The sequence below is a fragment of the Entelurus aequoreus genome, linkage group LG02 (genome assembly GCF_033978785.1).
Source record: "Entelurus aequoreus isolate RoL-2023_Sb linkage group LG02, RoL_Eaeq_v1.1, whole genome shotgun sequence".
In the NCBI taxonomy this organism is placed as follows: domain Eukaryota; kingdom Metazoa; phylum Chordata; class Actinopteri; order Syngnathiformes; family Syngnathidae; genus Entelurus; species Entelurus aequoreus.
Window position 1 is genome coordinate 8,953,748 of NC_084732.1, and position 21,683 is coordinate 8,975,430.

Consider the following 21,683-nt stretch of genomic DNA (forward strand, 5'->3'; position numbering starts at 1 on the left):
AACTACGCCGGCTGTGTCTTCACACCCGCAACCTGACAAACTACGCCGGCTGTGTCTTCACACCCGCAACCTGACAAACTACGCCGCCTGTGTCTTCACACCCGCATCCTGACAAACTACACCGGCTGTGTCTTCACACCCGCAACCTGACAAACTACGCCGGCCAGTCCAAGGCGAGCAGCGAAACAGGTGTCTGCGCTTGTTTGGGGCTGGGGGGGGGGATTTTGCCTATCATTCACAATCTTTATGTCAGACAAGAACACATCTTTTTCTTATTGTTATGCATTCTAAATCGTAAAATATGGCAAGGACCAGGTGGCTAACAATGCAGATAATGGGAGTACTTTATAGCGCCCATAAAACCATCAAAAACATCTCAAAATGGCCAACAAGACTCCATTTACATGTCGTGACCTGAACATGAACAAGTATTAGCGATATTGTTATTAGAAGCGCTAACGCAGAGGGACTACTTTTAGAGAGCTAACTAGCTTATGCTGCTATATTGACATATTGAGCTGCTGCATGGCCTCTGAGTCGGTGAAAGTTCATTCTAGATGATAAATCATGCCTCTAATAATAATAATATATTTTATTTGTAAAAAGCACTTTACGTTGAGTAAACAACCTCAAAGTGCTACAGTGTATTAAAAAAATAAAATAAAAAGATAATAAAAAATTTAAAAAAAATAAAAACTAGAACAGCCAAATAGCTAAAACTAGTATGCATATATCTAAAAAAGGCTTTTTTTTAAAAGAAGGGTTTTTAAGCCTTTTTTAAAAGCATCCACAGTCTGTGGTGCCCTCATGTGGTCAGGGAGAGCGTTCCACAGACTGGGAGCGGCGGAGCCCCATTGTTCGTAGCTTTGTCCTCGGAGGTTGGAGGACACCTGGATAGTAGAAGGTTGTGTATTTGTTTAAAGGGGAAGATATAAACATCCCATTAGTCTTTATCCCAGTGAGAGCAGACATAGTACAGTAAGTGATTGTTTTATTATGTTGGTATGTCTTAATTAGCACTTAGCAATACGGCTACATGATGACTCCGGTCGTTACACAGTTTTGGTTCAACTCCATTCTTTGGTACCGTGGATCACAGTACACCGACTCATCGACTCAAGTCTGAGGTGGTCTTCTGGTGCTGGTCTACGTCTGATATCAATGGAAGAAATTTTAATGTTGCTTTGAACATTTCCAAGGTGTCACGTGGACTTCCCCAGGGCTCTGTACCGGGGCCGGTTTTCTTTCTAGTGGACCTGGTGCCGCTTGGTCGGTTGATCCTTAGTTTCTTATCATTTCTATGCGGGTGATAAAACCGTATCGCTCCTCCAATGACCCGGAGTTTCACTGTTTACCTGAGTCCTTGGCATGTGTGTCCTGGATCAAAAACTGGTTGTCCTTGAATTCCCTCCAGATGAACAAAACGGAGGAGACTCTGATCATTGGTCGGGATAAAAAAGATCCTCTTGATCTAGAACTCCCTTGGTCTTCTTGGTGAATCTGTTAAAAGCAGCCTCAGAAACCTTGGGCTTGTGTCGGATCAGTCAAGGTCTTTGGAAAGTCCCGGTCGTCCACTGAACCAAAAACTGTTTTTATCACCTTAGTGCATCTGTTTAGCACACAGCTTCTAAAACTTGTAGTTCATCCTCCTTATATTCAGGCTCAAAAACAGAAGTTTCTGGATCATTTGTCCCAAAGTAGTCTTTGTTGTCTCTCATCAAGTCTGCCATGATTAGTAGTCTTGTTGTTGTTGTTGAAGGGAAACGCAAACGTTGTGATGCTTAAAATGATCAAAATATGTAAATATCACATGTTGTTATGAATGTGACAGATACTACATTACATAAATACTTACAGTGTGTATGTAAAACCTTGATGGATGCTTTTGAATGTTTTTTAGAGCCTTTTGTAGGCGGAATAGAGCGACTCCTATTACCTCCATTGGTAGCTAAATTTAATAGCATTTATTCACAAGTTAGAATATATATAAAAAAATAAAAATAACGACCATTACTTTTACTGTTAACGAGTAATTTAAATACTTGAATTACTCGTACGCACGTTACAACGTGGCACGCTACTTTTGCTGCGGTCGTACGTCAACAAGATCGATGCAGGAAGTCACTTTCGCCACATGAAAGCAACAAAGCAGCACCTTACTCCAAGCAATCAAATAGAAGGAGGCAACATCACACAGCAAACAACACACGAGTAATGCTACTACCAGGGAATAACGAACAACAAAATCCATGACTGAAGTGACAAGCTTGCAAATTGTGGACAAGGGGACTACAGCTATGGAACTTGGCAACAGGCGCCGCCTTTTAAAGGCACACACACACACACTCTGCTCTCATGAAACGTCCCAACTGTATATGCCAGATATATATATATATATTTATATATATATATATATATATATATATATATATATATATATATATATATATATATATATATATATATATATATATATATATATATATATATATGTAACGCAATACTTCCTTGCCTTAATTACGTTTATTAAGGTGTATTTCCGTCAGTAATTCAATTACTTTTTGGGCCAAGTAACAACAACAAAACCATGATTACTGTTTTAAAGTCATTATATCCGCTACAAAACACTCGTTTCTTGGGTTGTCTCAAGCTAAATAGGCGACTAGGTTAGCAATTAGCATACCTGCTCCTGGCTCCCTGGCGTAACGTTCGGCCTCGTCCTCCAGTGATAACGCTACTTCAGACACTAAGACGTATAGTTTATTGTAACTCAGGGGAGCAGCTCCAACTTTGTATGGACTTATCAGTCGGAGGTATTAGCGTACAGTACGTGGTGGCGGCGTACAGTACGTGGTGGCGGCGTACAGTACGTGGTGGCGGCGTACAGTACGTGGTGGCGGCGTACAGTACGTGGTGGCGGCGTACAGTACGTGGTGGCGGCGTACAGTACGTGGTGGCGGCGTACAGTACGTGGTGGCGGCGTACAGTACGTGGTGGCGGCGTACAGTACGTGGTGGCGGCGTACAGTACGTGCCTACGTGGCTTCTTGTCTTTGGTTGGCATTTTGTCTCATCACGATTCAGGCTCTCCACAGACGGCGAGGAACATGAGCAGCACAGCGCCTCGGTGTCTGCCTCTGCACTGTTGCCTTGGCAACTTTGGCAGACAGGATGTAACGTGTGTGTGTGTGTGTGTGTGTGTGTGTGTGTGTGTGCGTGTGTGTGTGTGTGTGTGTGTGTGTGTGTGTGTGTGTGTGTGTGTGTGTGTGTGTGTGTGCGTGTGTGTGTGTGTGTGTGTGTGTGTGTGTGTGTGTGTGTGTGTGTGTGTGTGCGACCTCTTGCTTTGTGTTGTCGGCATGACGGAGAAATGGCACAATCTGTGATATAAAAGCCGGAGGTGCACAATGTAGGATTGTGCCTGTGCTATGCGGGGCATCACCATGGAGACACTCATTTACTGCACGTTTGTGTTGTGTGGCTGCTTACCTGTGGGTTTAGTCACGTTCTCAAACATGCAGGAGACTTTTTCAGACTTTTTCAGACTTTTTCAGCGCATATTCAAAGAAACCACTTTTTTTTCCTGTTGTTTTTTTTTTGGCGCAAAGATATATTTAGATATATGTGGAAAAAACTGTCAGAATAATTGTATTTGATAATAATTGTATAATTGTATTTGAACCTGACAAAAACAAACAACTTTAATATTATCATCCTTAGACCCAGTGTCCTCTGAAGTGGACATTCATGTTAAGTATATAACTTCCTGAGAACAAACGTCCTCCAAAGTGGACATTTGTGTTGAGTTTATAATCTCCTAAAACCCAGCGTCCTCTGAAGTGACCTAAGCCTAACCCTAACCCTAACCCTAACCCTAACCCTAACCCCAACCCCAACCCTAACCCCAACCCTAACCCTAACCCCAGCCCTAACCCTAACCAACCCTTTTTCTTTATGCCTAACCCTAACCCTAACCCCAACCCCAACTCCAACCCTAACCCTAACCCAAACCTAACCCCAGCCCTAACCCTAACCCTAACCCTAACCCTAACCCTAACCCTAACCCCAACCCTAACCCTAACCCCAGCCCTAACCCTAACCAACCCTTTTTCTTTATGCCTAACCCTAACCCTAACCCCAACCCCAACTCCAACCCTAACCCTAAATCAAACCTAACCCCAGCCCTAACCCTAACCCTAACCCCAGCCCTAACCCTAGCCCTAGCCAACTATTTTTCTTTATGCCTAACCCTAACCCTAACCCCAACCCCAACCCTAACACTAACCCTAACCCTAACCCTAAATCCTTACCATAAACCTAACCCTAACCCTAACCCCAACCCCAACCCTAACCATAACCCTAACCCTAACCCCAACCCTAACCCTAACCCTAACCCTAACCCCAACACTAAACCTAGCCCTAACCCTAACCCCAGCCCTAACCCTAACCCTAACCAACTCTTTTCTTTATGCCTAAACCTAACCCTAACCCTAACCCCAACCCCAACCCTAACCCTAACCCCAGCCCTAACCCTAACCCTAACCCCAACCCTAACCCTAACCATAACCCTAACCCTAACCCTAACCCCAACCCTAACCCTAACCCTAACCCTAACCCCAACCCTAACCCCAGCCCTAACCCCAGCCCTAACCCCAGCCCCAACACCTAGCCCTAACCAACTCTTTTTCTTTATGCCTAACCCTAACCCTAACCCTAACCCCAGCCCTAACCCTAACCCTAACCCCAGCCCTAACCCTAGCCCTAACCAACTATTTTCCTTTATGCCTAACCTTAACCCTAACTCTAAACCTAACCCTAACTCTAACCCTAACCCTAACCCTCTAATCCTAACCCTAACCCTAACCCCAACCCCAACCCTAACCCCAGCCCTAACCCCAGCCCTAACCCCAGCCCTAACCCCAGCCCCAACACCTAGCCCTAACAAACTCTTTTTCTTTATGCCTAACCCTAACCCTAACCCTAACCCCAACCCTAACCCCAGCCCTAACCCTAGCCCTAACCCCAGCCCTAACCCTAGCCCTAACCAAATATTTTCCTTTATGCCTAACCTTAACCCTAACTCTAAACTTAACCCTAACTCTAATCCTAACCATAACCCCAACCCCAACCCTAACCCTAACCCTAACCCTAACCCCAAAACTAAACCTAGCCCTAACCCTAACCCCAGCCCTAACCCTAACCCTAACCAACTCTTTTCTTTACGCCAAAACCTAACCCTAACCCTAACCCCAACCCCAACCCTAACCCTAACCTCAGCCCTAACCCTAACCCTAACCCCAACCCCAACCCGAACCCTAACCCTAACCCTAACCCTAACCCAACCCTAACCCTAACTCTAAACCTAACCCTAACTCTAATCCTAACCCTAACCCTAACCCCAACCCCAACCCTAACCCCAGCCCTAACCCCAGCCCTAACCCCAGCCCCAACAACTAGCCCTAACCAACTCTTTTTCTTTATGCCTAACCCTAACCCTAACCCTAACCCCAACCCTAACCCCAGCCCTAACCCTAACCCTAACCCCAGCCCTAACCCTAGCCCTAACCAACTATTTTCCTTTATGCCTAACCTTAACCCTAACTCTAAACCTAACCCTAACTCCAACCCTAACCCTCTAATCCTAACCCTAACCCTAACCCCAACCCCAACCCTAACCCCAGCCCTAACCCCAGCCCTAACCCCAGCCCCAACACCTAGCCCTAACCAACTCTTTTTCTTTATGCCTAACCCTAACCCAAATCTAACCCCAACCCTAACCCCAGCCCTAACCCTAGCCCTAACCCCAGCCCTAACCCTAGCCCTAACCAACTATTTTCCTTTATGCCTATCCTTAACCCTAACTCTAAACTTAACCCTAACTCTAATCCTAACCGTAACCCCAACACCAACCCTAACCCCAACCCTAACCCCAGCCCTAACCTTAACCCTAACCCCAGCCCTAACCCTAGCCCTAACCAACTATTTTCCTTTATGCCTAACCCTAACCCTAACCCCAACCCCAACCCCAACCCCAACCCTAACCCTAACCCCAGCCCTAACCCTAACCCAACCCCAACCCTAACCCCAGGCCTAACCCTAACCCTAACCCCAGCCCTAACCCTAGCCCTAACCAACTCTTTTCCTTTATGCCTAACCCTAGCCCTAAATCCCAACCCCAAACCCCAACCCTAACCCCAACCCTAACCCTAACCCTAACCCCTCCCCCAACCCTAACCCTAACCCAACCCTAACCCTAACTCTAAACCTAACCCTAACTCTAATCCTAACCCTAACCCTAACCCCAACCCCAACCCCAACCCCAACCCTAACCCCAGCCCTAACCCCAGCCCTAACCCCAGCCCCAACACCTAGCCCTAACCAACTCTTTTTCTTTATGCCTAACCCTAACCCTAACCCCAACCCTAACCCCAGCCCTAACCCTAACCCTAACCCCAGCCCTAACCCTAGCCCTAACCAACTATTTTCCTTTATGCCTAACCTTAACCCTAACTCTAAACTTAACCCTAACTCTAATCCTAACCCTAACCCCAACACCAACCCTAACCCCAACCCTAACCCCAGCCCTAACCCTAACCCTAACCCCAGCCCTAACCCTAGCCCTAACCAACTATTTTCCTTTATGCCTAACCTTAACCCTATCTCTAAACTTAACCCTAACTCTAATCCTAACCCTAACCCCAACACCAACCCTAACCCCAACCCTAACCCCAGCCCTAACCCTAACCCTAACCCCAGCCCTAACCTTAGCCCTAACCAACTATTTTCCTTTATGCCTAACCCTAACCCCAACCCCAACCCTAACCCCAACCCTAACCCTAACCCCAGCCCTAACCCTAACCCAACCCCAACCCTAACCCCAGGCCTAACCCTAACCCTAACCCCAGCCCTAACCCTAGCCCTAACCAACGCTTTTCCTTTATGCCTAACCCTAACCCTAAATCCCAACCCCAAACCCCAACCCTAACCCCAACCCTAACCCCAACCCCAACCCTAACCCTAACCCCTCCCCCAACCCTAACCCTAACCCTAACCCCAACCCTAACCCTAACCCTAACCCTAAATCCTTACCATAAACCTAACCCTAACCCTAACCCTAACCCTAACCCTAACCCCAGCCCTAACCCTAACCCTAACCCCAGCCCTAACCCTAGCCCTAACCAACTATTTTCCTTTATGCCTAACCCTAACCCTAACCCCAACCCCAACCCCAACCCTAACCCTAACCCCAGCCCTAACCCTAACCCCAACCCCAACCCTAACCCCAGGCCTAACCCTAACCCTAACCCCAGCCCTAACCCTAGCCCTAACCAACTATTTTCCTTTATGCCTAACCATAACCCTAAATCCCAACCCCAAACCCCAACCCTAACCCTAACCCTAATCCTAACCCCAGCCCTAACCCTAACCCTAACCCCAACCCTAACCCCAACCCTAACCCTAACCCTAACCACAGCCCTAACCCTAACCCCAACCCCAACCCTAACCCTAACCCCAACCCTAACCCTAACCCTCTCATTATAAACTCAACACAAATGTCCACTCTGCTTGACACAAATGTCCACTTTGGAGGACGTTTGTTCTCAGGAAGTTGTATACTTAACATGAATGTCCACTTCAGAGGACGCTGGGTCTCTGGAGGTTATAAACTCAACACAAATGTCCACTTTGGAGGACGTTTGTTCTCAGGAAGTTCTATACTTAACATGAATGTCCACTTCAGAGGACTCTGGGTCTAAGGAGGTTATAAACATGACATGATAGTACAATGCTATATTCAGCAAATGAATGCTCTAGAATGACGTTGTGAAAAAGGTTTTTCTTTTTAGAAATGTTAGCAAACGTATTAAAACCACCAGGCGGGCAGTAAAGCGTGGCAACGTCGACAAAAAGGCCGTGAATACTTACAGTCATGCACGTATTTATTTTTATTTTTAATACATTTGCGAGCATTTCTTTAAAAAAAACAAAAAACTTTTCACTTTGTCAATATGGGGAATTGTGTGTAGAATTTTGAGGATAAAAATGCCAAAAAAAGGCACTAAACGTGGAGAAAGTGAAGCGCTGTGAATACTTTCCGGGGATTCCTATTCGTCTGACACGTGAAACGTGACCAGTTGCAGGGGTGTGCTATCCACTTTGGCCGCCAGGTGGCAGTGGAGTGTCGAATGTCTTGTTTTGTGGGGAGTCCAACTTTGACCACATTGTAAGTTGCTATGTGGAGTGGCGCTTTCCCTCATTTTCAGCAGACTGCATGACAAAAATGATGAACAGGAGTGGGGCCTCATGAATCCCCTTCCGTACTGTATGCGACTATCTTGAATTGACCTCTCCCTGACCACCTGAGGGCACCACAGACTGTGGATGTTTTTAAAAAAGGCTTAAAAACCCTTTTTTAAAAAAATGCCTTTTTTTTAGATATATGCATACTAGTCCTAGCTATTTGGCTGTTCTAGTTTTTGTTTTTATTTAGTTTTTTATTATATTTTTATTTTTTTAATACACTGTAGCACTTTGAGGTTGTTTACTCAATGTTAAGTGCTTTTTACAAATAAAATCCATTATTTTTATTATTAATTAAATACACATGTGATCTTTTTGACAGGGTATATGAAAAGGTGAGCCGTCACGCCTCCCCCCGCAAGCACACACACCCACACATCTTACCTATGTACAAGGAGGAGTCCTTCCTGTGGACGTGGTCGTCGATGTAGGACACCCCCAGGGGTTGCACAGGCGTGGCCCCGATGCCCAGCAGGACTTGGGCCCCGATCAGCAGCAGGTACATCATGTTGGTGCTGGCGCGGTCGCCGCATTTATACGCAGAGTCTTTGTTGTCCGAGCGGGTGCTGTTGGAGCACACGTCCCGGCCGTCCTCGGCGTGCCACGAGTCCCCGGCCTCGTACTCGTACTGGTGGGTCAAGAACTCGGGCAGAGCCGACAGCAGCGCCCCCAGCGCCATGACGATGCCGCCGCAGCCGATCAAGCGCGGCCGGTGGGCCTTGGCGCCGAAGTAGCTGACGAAGAGGATGAGGGCCAGGTTGCCGATCTCGAAGCTGCTGGCGATCACGCCCACGTCGGCGCTCTGCAGGTTGAAGCGTCTCTCCAGGGTGGTCAGCACGCTCACCTGGCGGGAGACAAAGTCCACGGGACAGACGGTGAAAAGTCGGGGGTGCACAGCGGACTGGGACACGTTAAAACTTGGCGCAGCGTTACGTCCACAATTCAAAATTGGTGAGCAAAAGCCGAGTGGTTCAAAATTCAGGGCAGAAACATTCCGTGCATAAAAATTCATTGTGTAAAAATTCTATATGAAAAAAATTCAGAGCCGAAAAAAAATTTTGTTTTGAAATTCAGCGTGTAAAAATCAGTGTATACAATTTTTGTGAAAAAAAAAAAATTAATAAATTTTTAAAAAATGATGCACGACAATTAATTGTGTAGAAATTCAATATCATTTTTTGTGAGTTTAAAAAAAAACTAATAAAACCAGTGTATACAAAATATGTTTAAAAAAAAATTCATTGCAAACAAATTTTCATTGTGTAGAAATTGTGTAGAATAACAAATAGTGCAGAATTAATTGTGTAGGAATTCAATATATATTTTTTGAAGTTTTAAAATTCAGCATGTAAAAATCAGTGTATACAATTTTTGTTTAAAAAAAAAAAAAAAAATTTAAAAAAATGATGCACGACAATTAATTGTGTAGAAATTCAACATCATTTTTTGTGAGTTTTTAAAAAAGTAATAAAATCAGTGTTTCACAAATATGTTTACAAAAAAATTCAGTGCAAACAAATTTTCATTGTGTAGAAATTGTGTAGAATAACAAATAGTGCAGAATTAATTGTGTAGAAATTCAATATATATTTTTTGAAGTTTTAAAATTCAGCGTGTAAAAATCAGTGTATACAATTTTTGTTTAAAAAAAATTGAAAAAAGAAAAAAATGATGCACGACAATTAATTGTGTAGAAATTCAATATCATTTTTTGTGAGTTTTTAAAAAAATAATAAAATCAGTGTTTCAAAAAAAATTCAATGCAAACAAATTTTCATTGTGTAGAAATTCAATATAAAAACAAGTTGGCGCAGAAAGAAATAGTCTTTTAAAATCCAGTGTGTAAAAATGCAGTGAGTGAAAATCAGTTTAAAATATTGGTGCAGTATAAAAATTCAGTAAAAAAATTAATTTGTGCAGCAAAATGTGCTGCATACATTTTTTGTTGTTGTAGAAATTCAATTTAAAAAATGTAGTGCAGACAAAAAAATAGTGTTTTAAAATTCAGTGTGTAAAAATCTGTGTATAAAAAAATGGTGTAAAAGAAATTCGAAAAATGTATTGTTTAAAAATTCAGTGCAAAAAAGAATATTGCAAAATTTGGTGCATAAAAATTGTGTATAAATTCAATACAAAACATTTGGTGCAGAAAAACATTGTGTTTTATAATTCAGTGTGTAACAAATAGTGCAGAATTAATTGTGTAGAAATTCAATATATATTTTTTTAAGTTTTAAAATTCAGCGTGTAAAAATCAGTGTATACAATTTTTGTGTAAAAAAAAGGAAAAAAAAAAGATGCACGACAATTAATTGTGTAGAAATTCAATATCATTTTTTATGAGTTTTAAAAAAAATAATAAAATCAGTGTTTAAAAAAAAATTCAATGCAAACAAATGTTCATTGTGTAGAAAATTCAATATAAAAACAAGTTCGTGCAGAAAGAAATAGTCTTTTAAAATCCAGTGTGTAAAAATGCAGTGAGTGAAAATCAGTTTAAAATATTAGTGCAGTATAAAAATTCAGTAAAAAAAATAATTTGTGCAGCAAAATGTGCTGCATACATTTTTGTTGTTGTAGAAATTCAATTTAAAAAATGTAGTGCAGACAAAAAAATAGTGTTTTAAAATTCAGTGTGTAAAAATCAGCGCATAAAAAAATGGTGTAAAAGAAATTCGAAAAATGTATTGTTTAAAAATTCAGTGCAAAAAATAATATTGCAGCAAAGTTTGGTGCATAAAAATTGTGTATAAATTCAATACAAAACATTTGGTGCAGAAAAAAATGGTGTTTTAAAATTCAGTGTGTAACAAATAGTGCAGAATTAATTGTGTAGAAATTCAATATATATTTTTTTAAGTTTTAAAATTCAGCGTGTAAAAATCAGTGTATACAATTTTTGTTTAAAAAATCGGGAAAAAAAATGATGCACGACAATTAATTGTGTAGAAATTCAATATACTTTTTTATGAGTTTTTTAAAAAATAATAAAATCAGTGTTTAAAAAAAAATTCATTGCAAACAAATTTTCATTGTGTAGAAATTCAATATAAAAACAAGTTGGTTCAGAAAGAAATAGTCTTTTAAAATCCAGTGTGTAAAAATGCAGAGTGAAAATCAGTTTAAAATATTAGTGCAGTATAAAAATTCAGTAAAAAAATTAATTTGTTGTTGTTGTAGAAATTAAATAAAAAAAATGTAGTGCAGACAAAAAAATAGTGTTTTAAAATTCAGTGTGTAAAAATCAGCGTATAAAAAAATGGTGTAAAAGAAATTCGTAAAATGTATTGTTTAAAAATTCAGTGCAAAAAAGAATATTGCAGCAAAATTTGGTGCATAAAAATTGTGTATAAACTCAATACAAAACATTTGGTGCAGAAAAAAATGGTGTTTTAAAATTCAGTGTGTAACAAATAGTGCAGAATTAATTGTGTAGAAATTCAATATATATTTTTTTAAGTTTTAAAATTCAGCGTGTAAAAATCAGTGTATACAATTTTTGTGTAAAAAAATGGGGAAAAAAATGATGCACGACAATTAATTGTGTAGAAATTCAATATACTTTTTTATGAGTTTTTAAAAAAATAATAAAATCAGTGTTTAAAAAAAAATTCAGTGCAAACAAATTTTCATTGTGTAGAAATTCAATATAAAAACAAGTTGGCGCAGAAAGAAATAGTCTTTTAAAATCCAGTGTGTAAAAATGCAGAGTGAAAATCAGTTTAAAATATTAGTGCAGTATAAAAATTCAGTAAAAAAATTAATTTGTGCAGCAAAATGTGCTGCATACATTTTTTTTTGTAGAAATTCAATTTAAAAAATGTAGTGCAGACAAAAAAATAGTGTTTTAAAATTCAGTGTGTAAAAATCCTTGTATAAAAAAATGGTGTAAAAGAAATTCGAAAAATGTATTGTTTAAAAATTCAGTGCAAAAAAGAATATTGCAGCAAAATTTGGTGCATAAAAATTGTGTATAAACTCAATACAAAACATCTGGTGCAGAAAAAAATGGTGTTTTAAAATTCAGTGTGTAACAAATAGTGCAGAATTAATTGTGTAGAAATTCAATATATATTTTTTTAAGTTTTAAAATTCAGCGTGTAAAAATCAGTGTATACAATTTTTGTTTAAAAAAAATTGAAAAAAGAAAAAAATGATGCACGACAATTAATTGTGTAGAAATTCAATATCATTTTTTATGCGTTTTAAAATTCAGTGTATAACAAATTTTTGTAAGAAAAAATTCAGTGCAACTAATTTTGGTGCATAACAATTCATTGTGTAGAAATTCAATATAAAAACAAGTTGGTGCAGAAATGAATATTCTTTTAAAATCCAGTGTGTAAAAATTCAGTGAGTGAAAATCAGTTTAAAATGTAAAAAATGTACTGTATAAAAATTCAGTTAAAAAATTATTTTGTGAAGCAAAATTTGCTGCATAAAAAAAATAGTGTAGAAATTCAATTAAAAAAATGTAGTGCAGACAAAAAAAATAGTGTGTAAATTCAGTGTGTAAAAATTGTGCAGAATTAATTGTGTAGAAATTCAATATATCTTTTTTTAAGTTTTAAAATTCAGTGTGTAAAAATCAGTGTGTACAAATTTTGTGTCAAAAAGAAATTGGTGCATGATTGTTTAAAAATTCAATGTATAATTTTTTAAAGTTTTTCAAAATCAGTGAGTTAAAATCAGTGTATAACAATTTGGTGGAAAAAAAATTCAGTGCAACACATTTTGGTGCATAACAATTCGTTGTGTAGAAATTCAATATAAAAAAAAATTTGGTGCTGAAATAAATTGTCTTTTAAAATCCAGTGTGAAAAGATTTAGTGAGTGAAAATCAGTTTGAAAAAATTAGTGCGGAAAAATTGATTGTATAAAAATTCAATGCTAAAAATTAAGTCAATATAAAAAATTTGGTGCAAAAAAATAGGGTTTTAAAATTCATTGTGTAAAAATCAGTGTATACAAATTTTGTGTAAAAAAAAAAAGACTGGTGGATGATTGTGTAGAAATTCAATATATCTTTGCTTAAGTTTTAAAGGTGCAAAAAAATTATAAAAATTCAGTGTAAAAAAAATAAATCAGAGTACAAAAATGTGTAAGAAAAATTCAGTACATAAATATTCTTTTAAGGACCAAAATTTCTGCACTGAATTTTTATATAATGATATTTTTACTGACTGAATTTTTAACTGATTTTTAAAAACACACATTTTGCTCACACATTTTTCATTCAATGAAATGAAATTTGATGCAACAAAATGAAGAATTTCAATGCAAAAAATTCAAAGGCAAAAGGAAGGTTTGGTAGAAAAGACACAAACGTCTTCCCTGGGTGGGTAAGTGGCCACACCTTGGCAGCACAGTCACTTCCTGGCCTGTCAATCAAAGCTGACCCAGGTGCTCATAATGAGCAGCGAGTCGCCGTGACAACGTTTGGGACAGCTGCGTCGCACATGTCCAGTCAACCAACTGTCACGTTGGAAGGTGTCCACCCACGTCTTGTCAATATGCTGGTGTGCCACAGGTGTGGAGTGTGGGGGTCATGTGTGGAAGGTGTCCACCCACGTCCTGTCAATAGGCTGGTGTGCCACAGGTGTGGAGTGGGGGGGGGGTCAGGTGCAGAGGAGACACACTTGTCCACTCCCACACCTTCTTTACCGAGACAATTGTCATCCTGGAGGAGTGTTTGTGCACCTTTTGTTGTGGCAAACTTCATTTCTTAGTGCTCTCTGGTCTAATCAACAGTCCACTTGTGATTGATGTTGTATTGCTTCTCTTTACCGCATTGGCCTGTTTTTGTCTTTTTGTTGTTGTCGTCATTCAGTTTTTGCCATCCATCAACTGACATTCTCATCCGTTACATCGCTTGTCTGCCCTAATCCTCCAAATAGTTGTCTATAAAACTGTTATAAGTACACCTCTGCATAACATTGAAGAAAACAAAAATGAAAGCAATATAGATGAAATTACTACAAAAGACTAACTATTTGTATTTTATAATGCAGCTGGACCCTGAAAGGGACAAGCGGTAAAAAAATGGATGAATGTACTTATTTTCATTTCTTTTGTTTTCAGTCAGTTACAGAAAAGTTTTAAATATAATTTCCATTTGCTTAAAATTACATTTAAAAAAAACAACCTTATTTCAACTATATACTTGTTTTGATGAACTTGAACCACGTGGCACTGAAACATACAAGGAAATAAACTCAAATAAACTCAATAAAGAATACATCATTTGAATTAAACAGTAATATAATATATATAGCTCAAAACAAAAATATATTTTGCTGATTTGTATCTTTTAAAAAAAAAATCAAAATGAGCAAGTGAGAATTAATGATGACAATGATCACATTTTGTAGTGCACAGCTTTTCCAAATTACGACTTTGAAGCATGATACTGATAAAGCATATCCCCCACATATATATATATATATATATATATATATATATATATATATATATATATATATATATATATATATATATATATATATACATTAGGGATGTCCGTGCCGATATTATCGGCCGATAAATGCGTTAAAATGTAATATCGGAAATTATTGGTATCGTTTTTTTTTATTATCGGTATCGTTTTTTTTTGTTTTGTTTGTTTTTTTGTTTTTTAATTAAATCCACATAAAAAACACAAGATACACTTACAATTAGTGCACCAAGCCAAAAAACCTCCCTCCCCCATTTACACTCATTCACACAAAAGGGTTGTTTCTTTCTGTTATTAATATTCTGCTTCCTACATTATATATCAATATATATCAATACAGTCTGCAAGGGATACAGTCCGTAAGCACACATGATTGTGCGTGCTGCTGCTCCACTAATAGTACTAACCTTTAACAGTTAATTTTACTCATTTTCATTCATTACTAGTTTCTATGTAACTGTTTTTATATTGTTGTACTTTCTTTTTTATTCAAGAAAATGTTTTTAATTTATTTATCTTATTTTATTTTATAATTTTTTTTTAAAAGTACCTTATCTTCACCATACTTGGTTGTCCAAATTAGGCATAATAATGTGTTAATTCCACGACTGTATATATCGGTTGATATCGGTATCGGTTGATATCGGTATCGGTAATTAAAGAGTTGGACAATATCGGAATATCGGGTATCGGCAAAAAGCCATTATCGGACATCCTTAATATATATATATATATATATATATATATATATATATATATATATATATATATATATATATATATATATATATATATATATATATATATATATATATATATATATATATATATTTATTTATTTATTTATACATACACATATACAAACACATATGTATACACATTAATATATATACATCTATACATACACATACATACACACATATAAATATATATATATACATACTGTATATATACATATATTATTATATATTACGGTATCGGTAATTAAAGAGTTGGACAATATCGGAATATCGGGTATCGGCAAAAAGCCATTATCGGACATCCCTAATATATATATATATATATATATATATATATATATATATATATATATATATATATATATATATATATATATATATATATATATATATATATATATATATATATATATATATATATATATACATATATACATACACATACATACAGACATATAAATATATATATATACATACTGTATATATACATATATAAATACATATATACACATACATATACAAACCCCGTTTCCATATGAGTTGGGAAATGGTGTTAGATGTAAATATAAACAGAATACAATGATTTGCAAATCCTTTTCAAGCCATATTCAGTTGAATATGCTACAAAGACAACATATTTCATGTTCTAACTCATAAACATTTATTTAGTTTTGCAAATAATCATTAACTTTATAATTTGATGGCAGCAACACGTGACAAAGAAGTTGTGAAAGGTGTCAATAAATACTGATAAAGTTGAGGAATGCTCATCAAACACTTATTTGGAACATCCCACAGGTGAACAGGCAAATTGGGAACAGGTGGGTGCCATGATTGGGTATAAAAGTAGATTCCGTGAAATGCTCAGTCATTCACAAAACAAGGATGGGGCGAGGGTCACCACTTTGTCAACAAATGCCTGAGCAAATTGTTGAACAGTTTAAGAACAACATTTCTCAAGCAGCTATTGCAAGGAATTTAGGGATTTCACCATCTACGCTCCGTAATATCATCAAAGAGAATGTGGAGAAATCACTGCAGGTAAGCAGCTAAGCCCGTGACCTTCCATCCCTCAGGCTGTACTGCATCAACAAGTGTGTGTAAAGGATATCACCACATGGAACACTTCAGAAACCCACCGTCAGTAACTACAGTTGGTCGCTACATCTGTAAGTGCAAGTTAAAACTCTCCTATGCGAGGCCAAAACCGTTTATCAACAACACCCGGAAACGCCGTCGGCTTCGCTGGGCCTGAGCTCATCTAAGATGGACTGATGCAAAGTGGAAAAGTGTTCTTTGGTCTGACGAGTCCACATTTCTAATTGTTTTGGGAAACTGTGGACGTCGTGACCAAAGAGGAAAAGAACCATCCGGATTGTTCTAGGGTGAAAGTGTAAAAGGCAGCATGTGTGATGGTATGGGGGTGTATTAGTGTGTGATGGTATGGAGGTGTATTAGTGTGTGATGGTATGGGGGTGTATTAATGTGTGATGGTATGGGGGTGTATTAGTGTGTGATGGTATGGGGGTGTATTAGTGTGTGATGGTATGGGGGTGTATTAATGTGTGATGGTATGGGGGTGTATTAGTGTGTGATGGTATGGGGGTGTATTAGTGTGTGATGGTATGGGGGTGTATTAGTGTGTGATGGTATGGGGGTGTATTAGTGTGTGATGGTATGGGGGTGTATTAGTGTGTGATGGTATGGGGGTGTATTAGTGTGTGATGGTATGGGGGTGTATTAGTGTGTGATGGTATGGGGGTGTATTAGTGTGTGATGGTATGGGGGTGTATTAGTGTGTGATGGTATGGGGGTGTATTAGTGTGTGATGGTATGGGGAAGTATTAGTGTGTGATGGTATGGGGGTGTATTAGTGTGTGATGGTATGGGGGTGTATTAGTGTGTGATGGTATGGGGGTGTATTAGTGTGTGATGGTATGGGGGTGTATTAGTGTGTGATGGTATGGGGGTGTATTAGTGTGTGATGGTATGGGGGTGTATTAGTGTGTGATGGTATGGGGGTGTATTAGTGTGTGATGGTATGGGGAAGTATTAGTGTGTGATGGTATGGGGGTGTATTAGTGTGTGATGGTATGGGGGTGTATTAGTGGCCAAGACATGGGTAACTTACACATCTGTGAAGACACCATTAATGCTGAAAGGTACATACAGCTTTTGGAGCAACATATGTTGTTACCATGGACGCCCCTGCTTATTTTAGCAAGACAATGCCAAGCCACGTGTTCCATCAACGTGGCTTCATAGTAAAAGAGTGTGGGTACTACAACTAACCTGAGAAGTACACTGATGTATATTCTTGAACTACAACTAACCCGAGAAGTACACTGATGTATATTCTTTAACTACAACTAACCTGAGAAGTACACTGATGTATATTCTTGAACTACAACTAACCTGAGAAGTACACTGATGTATATTCTTTAACTACAACTAACCTGAGAAGTACACTGATGTATATTCTTGAACTACAACTAACCTGAGAAGTACACTGATGTATATTCTTTAACTACAACTAACCCGAGAAGTACACTGATGTATATTCTTTAACTACAACTAACCTGAGAAGTACACTGATGTATATTCTTTAACTACAACTAACCTGAGAAGTACACTGATGTATATTCTTTAACTACAACTAACCTGAGAAGTACACTGATGTATATTCTTTAACTACAACTAACCTGAGAAGTACACTGATGTATATTCTTTAAGTACAACTAACCTGAGAAGTACACTGATGTATATTCTTTAACTACAACTAACCTGAGAAGTACACTGATGTATATTCTTTAACTACAACTAACCTGAGAAGTACACTGATGTATATTATTTAACTACAACTAACCTGAGAAGTACACTGATGTATATTCTTGAACTACAACTAACCTGAGAAGTACACTGATGTATATTCTTTAACTACAACTAACCTGAGAAGTACACTGATGTATATTCTTTAACTACAACTAACCTGAGAAGTGCACTGATGTATATTATTTAACTACAACTAACCTGAGAAGTACACTGATGTATATTCTTGAACTACAACTAACCCGAGAAGTACACTGATGTATATTCTTTAACTACAACTAACCCGAGAAGTACACTGATGTATATTCTTTAACTACAACTAACCTGAGAAGTACACTGATGTATATTCTTTAACTACAACTAACCCGAGAAGTACACTGATGTATATTCTTTAACTACAACTAACCTGAGAAGTACACTGATGTATATTCTTTAACTACAACTAACCCGAGAAGTACACTGATGTATATTCTTTAACTACAACTAACCTGAGAAGTACACTGATGTATATTCTTTAACTACAACTAACCCGAGAAGTACACTGATGTATATTCTTTAACTACAACTAACCTGAGAAGTACACTGATGTATATTCTTTAACTACAACTAACCTGAGAAGTACACTGATGTATATTCTTTAACTACAACTAACCTGAGAAGTACACTGATGTATATTCTTTAACTACAACTAACCTGAGAAGTACACTGATGTATATTATTTAACTACAACTAACCTGAGAAGTACACTGATGTATATTCTTTAACTACAACTAACCTGAGAAGTACACTGATGTATATTCTTGAACTACAACTAACCTGAGAAGTACACTGATGTATATTCTTTAACTACAACTAACCTGAGAAGTACACTGATGTATATTCTTTAACTACAACTAACCTGAGAAGTACACTGATGTATATTCTTTAACTACAACTAACCCGAGAAGTACACTGATGTACATTCTTTAACTACAACTAACCTGAGAAGTACACTGATGTATATTCTTTAACTACAACTAACCTGGCCTGGACTACTTTTAGTGGCTTTAATAAACAAAACATTCTTCTATGGAAGTTTTTCTTGCTTTTTCCCAAGCTGCCGCAAATTAGGCTTTGCACCTGTTTGAACAATCAGAGGCGGGAGAAGGAGAAGGAGAAGGAGAAGGAGAAGGTGAAGGAGAAGGTGAAGGAGAAGGAGAAGGAGAAGGAGAAGGAGAAGGAGAAGGAGAAGGAGAAGGAGAAGGTGAAGGAGAAGGTGAAGGAGAAGGAGAAGGAGAAGGTGAAGGAGAAGGTGAAGGTGAAGGAGAAGGAGAAGGTGAAGGTGAAGGAGAAGAAGAAGGTGAAGGTGAAGGAGAAGGAGAAGGAGAAGGAGAAGGAGAGGGAGAAGGAGAAGGTGAAGGAGAAGGAGAGGGAGAAGGAGAAGGTGAAGGAGAAGGTGAAGGAGAAGGTGAAGGAGAAGGAGAAGGAGAAGGAGAAGGAGACGGAGAAGGTGAAGGAGAAGGAGAAGGAGAAGGAGAAGGAGACGGAGAAGGTGAAGGAGAAGGAGAAGGAGAAGGTGAAGGAGAAGGAGAAGGTGAAGGAGAAGGAGAAGGAGAAGGAGAAGGTGAAGGAGAAGGTGAAGGAGAAGGAGAAGGTGAAGGAGAGGGAGAAGGAGAAGGTGAAGGAGAAGGAGAAGGTGAAGGAGAAGGAGAAGGAGAAGGAGAAGGTGAAGGAGAAGGAGAAGGTGAAGGAGAAGGAGAAGGTGAAGGTGAAGGAGAAGGAGAAGGAGAAGGAGAAGGTGAAGGAGAAGGTGAAGGAGAAGGTGAAGGAGAAGGTGAAGGAGAAGGTGAAGGAGAAGGAGAAGGTGAAGGAGAAGGAGAAGGTGAAGGAGAAGGAGAAGGTGAAGGTGAAGGAGAAGGAGAAGGTGAAGGAGAGGGAGAAGGAGAAGGTGAAGGAGAAGGAGAAGGAGAAGGAGAAGGTGAAGGAGAAGGTGAAGGAGAAGGTGAAGGAGAAGGTGAAGGAGAAGGTGAAGGAGAAGGAGAAGGTGAAGGAGAAGGAGAAGGTGAAGGAGAAGGTGAAGGAGAAGGTGAAGGAGAAGTGTACCCTGCAGCTTGTGGCTGTTTGCTAAACAACAACAACAACAACAACAGCAGCAACAACAACAACAACAACAGCAACAACAACAACAACAACATTAACATTAACAACAATAACAACATTAACAACAACAACAACAACAACATTAACAACAACATTAACAACAACATTAACAACAACAACAACAACATTAACAACAACAACAACAACAACAACATTAACAACAACATGGCAGCGTGCGCGTGGTGTTGGTGCAAAGGCCTCATCTCTCCGCCAATCACAAGGCGCCAATGGCAGCTTGTCATGTGCGGACCAGCGTGGCCTTGTCGCGGTGAAGGACGACCGTGAGGATGACGGCGGTGAGGAGGGGAGGAGGTGAGGAGGTGAGGAGGGGAGGAGGGGAGGAGCGGAGGAGGGGAAGAGGGGAGGAGTGTGCACTCACCAGGTACGCGCCCACCGTGCCCTGAGCCAACATGAGCGCGCATTCCGCCACCAGGAAGATCTTGATGTTGGAGAAGCATGACGTCTTCTTCTGGCTGACGTCATCCTGCTCCGGCTCGTCGCTGCTGATGCGCTCCGTGCACACCGCATCTCTCACCTGCATCCTGCGGCCTCAGGCGGCTCCGCGACGGCTCGTCGACGTCGGCGGCTCCGGTCCGGCGGAGATCATCCGGTTCCGTTGCGGGGGGGAGAGGAAGAGGAGGAAGAGGAGGAGGTGGGGGGAGGAGGAAGAGGGGGGGGGGGAGCGACTCTCCCTGCTCTCAGAGACGCCGATGTCCGCTCCGCATGGCGGCCACCTTAACGAGTGCGGTGCGTGATGGGCTGCGTGCGCGCGTCGGTCACGGATGGTCGACGCACGAACATCCGCAATGTTGCATCTTCCTGCGTCCTCCTGGACCCGCTAGCGACTCGACTGGTCCGGCCTGCTCCTCGCCGCATCTCTGCGTCCTGCAGGCGGCGGGGAGGAGCCACGATGACGACGAGGCTCCGCCCACTCGGCGACACGTGCTGAGCGCGTGTCTCCTCTTCCTCTGTCATCATCATCATCATCATCATCATCCTCGCCATCGTCCTCGTAAAACATTTTCTGTCAAACACTGGAAGAACAAACACATTTATCCACGAAAATGCTCTTTTACTTCCAGCCTTTCGCTGGCCACTTCAATGGGTGGTGGGCCGAATAAAATGAGAGGCAGACCACGGTAAAATGAAATGACAGGTCACAACAAATGTATGTGTCGGGCCACAATAAAATTATATGGCAGGTCATGACAAATGTATGTGTCA

General features: G+C 39.6%; 1 protein-coding gene across 2 annotated transcripts in view; it reads right to left on the reverse strand.

Moving 5' to 3' along the window:
• LOC133662194 (solute carrier organic anion transporter family member 3A1-like) overlaps nucleotides 1–21,184 on the reverse strand; it is a 60,896-nt gene extending 39,712 nt beyond the window's left edge. For both annotated transcript variants that reach the window (XM_062065968.1, XM_062065958.1), the window contains exons 1-2: nucleotides 20,839–21,184; nucleotides 8,682–9,141 (exon numbers count right to left, since the gene is read on the reverse strand). In XM_062065968.1, the coding sequence (XP_061921952.1) occupies nucleotides 8,682–9,141; nucleotides 20,839–21,000 (622 nt within the window). In that variant the 5' untranslated portion in view covers nucleotides 21,001–21,184. The remainder of the gene's footprint in view (nucleotides 1–8,681; nucleotides 9,142–20,838) is intronic.
• Between the last annotated feature and the right edge of the window lie 499 nt (nucleotides 21,185–21,683).